At 56.6% G+C, this 8,661-nt stretch overlaps 1 protein-coding gene across 1 annotated transcript in view; it reads left to right on the top strand.

Moving 5' to 3' along the window:
* The window catches only part of RGS5 (regulator of G protein signaling 5), a 34,883-nt gene extending 26,427 nt beyond the window's left edge, over positions 1-8,456 (top strand). The window contains exons 4-5 of the mRNA XM_070397440.1: positions 2,083-2,249; positions 4,008-8,456. Coding sequence (XP_070253541.1) covers positions 2,083-2,249; positions 4,008-4,169 — 329 coding nt within the window. The 3' untranslated portion in view covers positions 4,170-8,456. The remainder of the gene's footprint in view (positions 1-2,082; positions 2,250-4,007) is intronic.
* Positions 8,457-8,661: the final 205 nt, after the last annotated feature.

Consider the following 8,661-nt stretch of genomic DNA (forward strand, 5'->3'; position numbering starts at 1 on the left):
TGGAAAGTGCCTGGGAAGGTTCCCATTCCCACAGGGACTACCTGACACCTTTGTTTAAGAAACATGAGCCCTGGACGGGACGCTCAGTGGTTAGGGAGTCAGCCCCGCACTGATGGGTCGCGGGTTCGATTCTCAGTCAAGTGCACGTACCTGAGTTGCAGGTTCCATCCCTGGTCAGGGTGCAGGTAGGAGGCAACCAATCCATGTGTCTCTCGCATCTTTCTCCCTCTCTCTGTCTCCCTTCCACTCTCTCTAAAATCATTGAGAAAAATATCCTCAGGTGAGGATTAACACAAACAAACAAACAAACAAAAAGGAAACAGAGAAAAGGTGAAGGTGAGGGGAGAAGCGGGGCCTGGCTCCCGCAGCACAGAGGGGGACAGCACGGCCCGGGGCCGCAGCGAGCCGCAGGCAATGTGGCAGGAAGAGAGGGAGCCGCCTACTGCCCGGGGCACCGTGTGAGGTGGTTGTAAGTGACTTTCCAGCCAGGCTTCTAGAGGACATTGCTTATCAGAGCTGCCCTCGCCAGGCGTATTCTCAGGTGTTCAGTGGAGCTGTTTTCAGGGTCAGCACAGGAAGGGGGTGACATGCAAGTGTCTGTTGAAATCCAGGTCATGGTGCCCGGGCCCAGGCTCGCTGTCATGGAGCCATCCCGCCTCCTTAGAGGTGGACGCGGTTGCAGGGACTTCGCAGGGCACGGAGACCACGAACGTATCCAGACGCTATTGACAGCAGGACCCCATCTGTCCTGGTTTAACCCTCACGGAGCTGCAGCCTGTTGTAGAAATCCCTGTGCCTGCCAGCGACTAACGCAGGGACAGAGTCTGTGAAAAGGAGGAGACCAACTCGAGGAACGGGAAACAGATGAAATTAGGTGGAAGGAAATGAATTCAGTAGGAAAACGTTCCCAGCTAGATCTACGAGCTTTCGGAAGGTCTGCTGATGGGGCAAGTGAGGGGGAAACCGGCCGGATGTCCTGGGACAGTCACTCCCGCTCCGCCGGGAGGGCCGCGTGTCACGGCGGCTGCCATTGGGAACGGTCGATGCAGCTGGCACCTCTGCTCCTCCCTTCGGGACCTTCCTGAGGTAATAAATGGACGTGGACTCTATGCAGACTTGTTAGAATCGCTGTCTGAGATCTGTGTTTGTAGAGAGAGAGTCGGTCAGCTCGAAAGAGGAGGAGGATCATGAAGACACGCGTCCCTTTATTCCGTGCTGGCGCCTCCTCCCTCACCGAGGCTGCTGCCCACCATGTGGCGGTTATAGCTGGAGGGTAGGACACAAGCAACAAACCAGCAGAGGAGGCATCGGGCCCGTGTTTGTGTGTGGCTGTACCATTAACACGTTTTAAAGATCGATGTGTGACTGATGGCCCAGTCACTACTCGGTGGCACGTTCCTTACCGCTCCCACCCCCTTCAGGCCTGAACCGCAAGCCCCTCCTTCGGGGGCAGGGGAGGCCCCTCTGTCACTGTTCCTCGTCCTCCTGGTGTCCCCTTCATTGTTACATGCTTTTTGTGTTTCTTCATCTTTTCCTACTTCCCCAGATTCCACCCGCTCCCTTTGGCAGAACCATCTGTTTACTTATAATGACTCATCCTAGCGCCTGAACTGCGCAGACATCACCTGTAGAAAGAGAAAACGGGGTGGTAGTCAGTGTTCCTGTCACTTTCACTGCCAATCCATTTCCAATGCAGTTTCTAATGGAATCCTAAGCGAGCGAGTGCCAAGTGCACCAGGTCACAGCATCCTGGATGCGTACACTGGTCAGCCTCTCTGCAACACGGACACCGGCCTGGCACCCCAGCTCCGCCACCTGCCAGCTGCTCACTAAGGGCCCTTACTGAGCCGCTCAGGCCTCAGCCGGAAGATAGGAGATTACTCCTGCCTCCTGGGTTCGTAATGGGAAGTCCACGCGTTCACATTTGTAAGGCTCCTCCTTAAGTGACAGAGATCGGTAGTAAGGAAGCCCAGGCCACAGCAGGACAGCGACAGACAGATAGGTGACAGGTGGGCGAGAGGCAGAGGACAGGGAGATGATAGGCACCCGATCCGTTTCCTCCATGACCTTCTTCCTTGCTAGATGGACTCGCCAGCTTCAAGAGCTTCCTGAAGTCTGAATTCAGTGAGGAGAACCTGGAGTTCTGGATGGCCTGTGAGGACTTCAAGAAGACCAAGTCAGCGACCAAGATGGCCGAGAAGGCCAAGAAAATTTATGAAGAGTTCATCCAGACCGAGGCCCCTAAAGAGGTGGGTCCTGGGGGGCTCTGGGTGAGCGTGGTCCGTGAGGCTCCCTCAGCGACGCCCCGGGAAGGGGTCACCCCTAGGAAACGGTCTGCAGCCCGAGGCCACTCTGACGGGGCGTGGCCACCTTTCTTGGGCACCTACTGGGTGCAGGGGCAGAGCAATGCGGCCAAGCAGCTGGGACCATCCTGCCTCGACGCGCAGGCAGCGTGGCCGCACTCAGCAGCAGCAGCAATGACACCCGAGTGTGGTCTCGAATGAGTCAGCGGGTCCCTCTGAACCTAGTGCCCTCCTTCTCGAAAACGGGGAGTGAAGACAACTGGCAGGGCTGGCAGGATGGCATTAGGCTGTGGATGTGAAAGCACACACGTCAGAGTCCCAACTAGTTAACACTAGTGAGTGTTCCTACCTCCTATCATTTCTCTCTTCCCCTTCCCTTCCCTTTCTTTCCATGTAAACTCATTTTCCCCTCCACCCTCCTCCATCCCTTTGTCTACACCCCCATTTATGCATTTATACTCTGGTCGGGGCAGCAGGGTACCTGCTCACGGAAGTCAGATTGTCGCCAGATGGCACAGTTGGAAGACAGGCTACCATCAATTGGCCACCAACAACCAGATGTGTGTTGATTTCAGAGAAGCTCTGGGGTCGGGTACCTGCTCTGTGTGGGCTCAGGACGCCACAGCACAGCTGTGCTCGGTGCTTGGTCAGATCTAGGACCACGTTGCACTCCTTAACCCAGTCGGGGATTGCAGCCAGCCCCGCGTGGTCCGAGGAGCCCCGTAGGTGGGCAGCCATCTTCTCTAGGTGATGCGAGCGGCTCCCCCGATATCCCTTTCCTCCATACCTTCTCCAGACTCTGGTTATGAATTAGTCATCACTAATCCTGTTTAGAGGCGGATGTTTGAATGTATGGACCAAGCGTAGACCTTACTACCCACAGGTGAGCCCCTCCAGGAGCTGCAGGGAGGAGCACGGTGTGTAGGGACCTGTGGGTCAAGAGGGGGAAGAGAGAGTCCTGGAGATTACGGGGTTCCATGCTGCGGTGGAAATTAGCTTGGGCTCCTCTGCAGGCCTCCCCCTCCGCCCTCAGCCTCCCAGCCTGTGAGGAGGAGCCAGGGCTCTGGCCACACTTTCCCTGCCAGCATGAGTCTCTCTTCATGATGTCATCACGGACATGAGTTCCGTGTTAAATCTGACACACAGTTCCCTACTTCCTAGGATTCCCCAACCTTCCTTCCCACCAACTCCGTTCCTCTTCATGGAATCCAGGCGAGGGCTCCTGGAAAACGTTCTCAAGTCCCTCATTCAAACATGGGTGTTGTCAGGGAAACGAGGCCCTGGGAATGCAGTTTCAGCATGGGTAGGACCTGGCTGAGTTACCAGCACCAGCAGGTGGTGGCCCCGTCTAAAGACCGAGGCCTCATTAAATGGCCTGCCTCCAGGCGAGACCCGTGGGCACCTGGATTCAAGCACACCCCTTAGCTCTGTGACTGTGAAGAAGCCACTTCACCTTCACACAGACAGGCACCCCCACCCCACCCCCCCACCCCACCCCCCCGCAGAGGAAAGGCTGAGTGCTGGGCCTGAGGCTTCTCCGCGGCAGGCGCGCAGCGGCGGGGCCTGACGCCCTGTGCGTGTCTAACTGGCCGCGTCCTAACCCGAGCAGCCTTTCCCACGACCTAGGAAGTAGAAGCACCTTCCTCACTCTCCAGGGGAAATCCCCGCCCCTGCCCGCCCTGACCGGCCTGTCTGCTGCCGCAGGTGAACATCGACCACTTCACCAAGGACATCACAGTGAGGAACCTGGTGGAGCCCTCGCCGAGCAGCTTCGACGTGGCCCAGAAGAGGGTGCACGCCCTGATGGAGAAGGATTCGCTGCCTCGCTTCGTGCGCTCTGAGTTCTATCAGGAGTTCATCAAGTAGCCGCGCAGCGGCCGGGAGAGTCGTCCTGTGAGTTGCTCCTCCACGACCCCTGCGTTCCCAGCAGACGACTCCCCTCCCTCCGGGCTCTGCTCCCTGACACCCACCGGGCCCGGCGGCTCACATGCTCTGCCAGCATTGTCTGAAAGGCTTCTTTCCCACTTCCTCGTCCTGCCCTCACTCCTCACTACGCGCCACGCAGATCATATGCCTGAGAGGGCGCTGCTGCCAAACCCCATCAGCACAGGCAAGTTCTGCCCAAGGCAAGGGACCATCCTAAGCGCCGGCAGCGCTGAGCGCGGCCGCGTTGGGAAGGCAGGGACCGCCCCACCTTGGTCTGGCAAAGCACCGGGTGGAGGCTGGCTGCACGAGGTCACGGGTCTTGTTTGAATTCTGATCCGGGGCGTCACCCGCCAAATCATTTCTGACCTTGGTTAGTAAAAGCTGGCAAGAATTTTATGAGGCAGCCACTAACCAATTTCTTAAGCAAGTTATTTAAAATGTTGATCTTCCCCTTAGAGAATCCTTATGTAGCTGGAGGTTATAAGCAAGAGATACAATCAGGAATAGGTTGTGTTTGTACATCATCTATGTGAGCACAATCGATACCGATTCTTCCCCATGCCTCCCCAGACGCCCCCGTAAAGTTCCAAATTCTGTATGAAATCCATGACCTGAGATCGGCAACGGGCTCTGTCATAGCTGCATCTCTTCTCCAGCGTGCGGGCCCACAGAGTCCATGTTCGCGTTGTCTCCAATCCGCGCCCGTATAAAACTCTGACATTTCAACACCAGACCGCAAACTAAAGCAGCTGCTGTTTCTCACCCCAACGTCCAGAGGGCTGGATAGGAAATCGGGAAATCCCATCCCCTGGAGCGACTGACGTCCTGGTCGCTGTCTGTTTGGTAAATGCCGATGACAACACCCCGTTGTCTTTGGAAAGTGGACTTGACTGATGTGGGGCTTTGTAAGTGAGCGAGAGCTTTAAAATACCCTGTGTTTTGTCAAATAACACCCCTTTAGCTGCCCCATTCCCCCCCCTGTTCTAACGTGTTAGTGAATTGCCACCACAGTAAATGCAGCCCCGCCCCGCCTCGCTGCCCGTGCCGCCTGCTGAGTTCACACCTCATTCCGCATTTCACTGTGTGAGTCCTGGGTGGGCCGTCTTCGCTTCAGTAGGTCTGATTAGATGAGTCATTATTTACCTGAGGGAGTGATAAGGAGAATCACAGCAAACCCAGTAAGAGGGTGACCAGGGGAGGCCACTGAGTGAATTCCACGAGAACGTGCTGGGAAGGGCTAACAAAATCCTGACCGTTCCGCAGAGGGTCCCCTTGCTCTGTGCTGGCGCCCGCCCCCCTCTCCTTCCCGTGTCGTTCTCGCTCCTGCAGCTGTTTCCTCAGAGCAGGAGCGTGAAGCCGTTATGTCACCGCATCTGCCTGCTGGAGGGTGTAGGGAGGTTCCTCCTGTTCCTGTCCCCTCGAAGGCTGCCTCGCGGCCAGAGCCTTCTGCCCACTGCCAGGCTGCACGGGCGGCGCAGGCCACTGCCAGCCCCGTCCCGGTGGGGTGAATGGTCACATTTGTCCAGGAAGCCCCTTCAAGGACACGCTGTCACAGCCCTGGACAGTAGGGCCAGGCCACGCCTCGGTCATGAAGGCGACCGCACAGCAGGGCAGCCGCTTGGGGACCTCCCTCACCTCCTCCCCCGCGCCCACACCTGCCGTTAAATCCCAGCCCTTCACCTTCTCACGCAGCCGGAAGCCAGCAGCCAAGGGGCTAGGCCAGGCATTTTCCCTTGGATGCCAAAACATTTTTAAGAACATTTTAAATTTACTTAAAAATTCAGATATGTTATGCACATGTTTGAAAATGCCCAGAGAACCAGCTAGATATTATAGGGCTTGCCCAGAGGCTCCCAGTGACAGACGTGGGCTGTCGGAACCCGGTGGACCTCGAGCCCTGCCCTGCCAGTGTGTGGACTTGTCGTTCACCTTGCACACGCTGACCCCTGGAGGCAGAGGCGGGAGACCCCGAGGGCAGCTGTGGAGGCTAGAGAAAGGAGCACCTTCCAGGCACACGGTGACATGGGTACATACATGTACATACGACTTAAAATTTCAAGTCATCGACACACACACGAAGCTCTTCACTGTATGAATACAATGAGGAATACAGATATCACACCCCTAATAAAAACTGCAAACACATCAGAGTTGCCCTAGAAAATGTCTTTGAAATCTTTCGGAAGTATTTTTAAACTTAGAAAAAAGAGAAAAAAGAAAAAACTGTGTTACTAGACATCCCCACGGTAACAAAGACAACACATTCTTTTATTCTGGGCAGTTAGACAACCCGGGAAGCGCTTCCCAGGAGAGACACTGTGCACCACCTGCTTCTCGGTGGCTCCGCCCTCCGCCCCCTCCCCGAGGAACCCCCTGGGGAAGGAGGGCGGTGCGGAGGGCGCTGGTGCAGCCAGCCTGGGTGCAGACAGTGGTCAGGGGAGCGGGGGCATCGCGTCTCCTTCTTGGGGGGAACAGGGTTCGGCCAGGGACGCTGTCACGGAGTCTTTCTGCCTGGGTTGAGGTAGTTTTAAGTTGAACCAGAAGCAAGACTCAGACTGTGGATTCTGTGTTCCATGTTTGTCTACTAAAGCAGCACTTGTTCATATGAACACCCTACTCACTCCCACACACACACACACACACACACCCTACTCACTCACACACACACACACGCACACACACACTCACTCACACACACACACGCCACTCACTCCCGCACACACACACACACTCACACACACACACACACACCCTACTCACTCACACACACACACACTCACACACACACACACACACCCTACTCACCACACACACACACACACTCACTCCCACACACACACACACACACACACACGCCACTCACTCCCACACACATATGCAACACATACATCCACACATGCACCCGTGAGTGCGTACACATGCGCACACACACATACACTCACACCCATACATGTGTGCACACTCAATCACATTGCCACACACGTCCTTCTCCCAGACAGACCCCTTCAGAAATCCGGAGCTCACTAAGGCAGTGCCATCACTCTGCCTTCAAACCAATACAATCAGACGTCTGGAAGGATCCCGCCCACCGCAGCCCTGAGCGCCTGGCGCTCTGCATAGCGGGCGCTGAAGGCAGTTCCAGGTGTTAGAGCAAAAAGAAAGAGCTCTGCGAGGACAGCCTCCCACTCTGACCCTCTGCAGCCTGCGCTGCCGGGCTGGTGTGCACACACTCCCGTTCAGCCGGGAGCCAACCACCGTCTCCCAGAGAATGAGCACCAGCCGTCCAGGACCTTCAGGGAAGCCTGCCCAGCAGCCCGTCGGGTAAACTAACGAGCGCCCGCCGGGCTCTGCCACGCTGCCCGCCCCTCACACATCCCACCATTGGAGAGTCACGTCGCAGGCTAACCATTTCTCAGGGAAGTCATTCCCTGCAGCAGGCCCTGGACCCTGTGCCTGGGAGGGAGCAGGTGTGGGAGAGAAAGGGTCGTGGGAAGAGGGGAAGGAGAGAGGAAGTGGTGAGGAAGTGAGTGTGGGCCCACGGAGGAGACAGGTCAGAGCCGCTGGCTTCGGGATTGAAAAGCAGCCTCCCCTCGAGGTCCAGGTCCAGGTGCAGGTCGCAGGAAGGCACTGCACGACTCAGCACAGCGGGGAGGAGCCCCACTCGAAATCCTGGGGCGTCTTGCTTAGAGAAAAGCGACCTGGAGCCCACTGTCCCCATCAACAGCAAAGGGTGAGCGCGGACTCTGACACCCAGGTGTCCACACCCAAGGCCCAGGCCACACGCAGGTCCTGGACGTGAGGTCCGAGGTGTCCTGACGGGTGTCGCAGAGCAGACCGCCTTCCCTGGCCGTCGCACAAGTTGTACTGGACGGAGCTGCGATGCCCTGAAAGCGCCAACCCGCCCAGGGCAGCGTGCGGCTGGGGGTGCGGAGGGGTTTGTCACTGGGCCGGAGTAATTGGAACATTTAAGTCACAGTATCGGGACTCGGGGAACTAAATGTTTAAAATGCTGCACCTGGCAACTCACCTTCAGGAGACGCAGCTCGGAGCAAGGCTGGAAGTGAAGGTTTTGGAAACCCATTGTCAGATTTCATTTAGGAAGAACTGTGTTTATCTTCTGATTTTATATCTAACACACTGTGTACTGCCTGACTCCTGCTTTTTGGTAAATAAGGCACCGCATGACTTTGTAACCGATCACATATGTTAATTAAATATGTACCCAGGCCACAGCCTCCTGCGAGTTCTTTCTGACTCCTGAGCATTCTTTATGGGAAAATCCCTTCAGGTGGATGGCCTGTCTGGTCACTGTGCTTCTACCGCCAGGTGAGCCCCACACCAGCTGGGACAGCTCCCGCCCTCGCCACCCTCACAGGCCCAGCAGGCAGGCTAGAGCGGGAGCCGCCACGTGCCCCATTCTCTCCACGCCGTT

This window comes from Myotis yumanensis, unplaced genomic scaffold, assembly GCF_028538775.1.
Source record: "Myotis yumanensis isolate MYYU_CA2020_CCGP unplaced genomic scaffold, mMyoYum1.0.hap1 SCAF_17, whole genome shotgun sequence".
Taxonomy (NCBI): Eukaryota; Metazoa; Chordata; class Mammalia; order Chiroptera; family Vespertilionidae; genus Myotis; species Myotis yumanensis.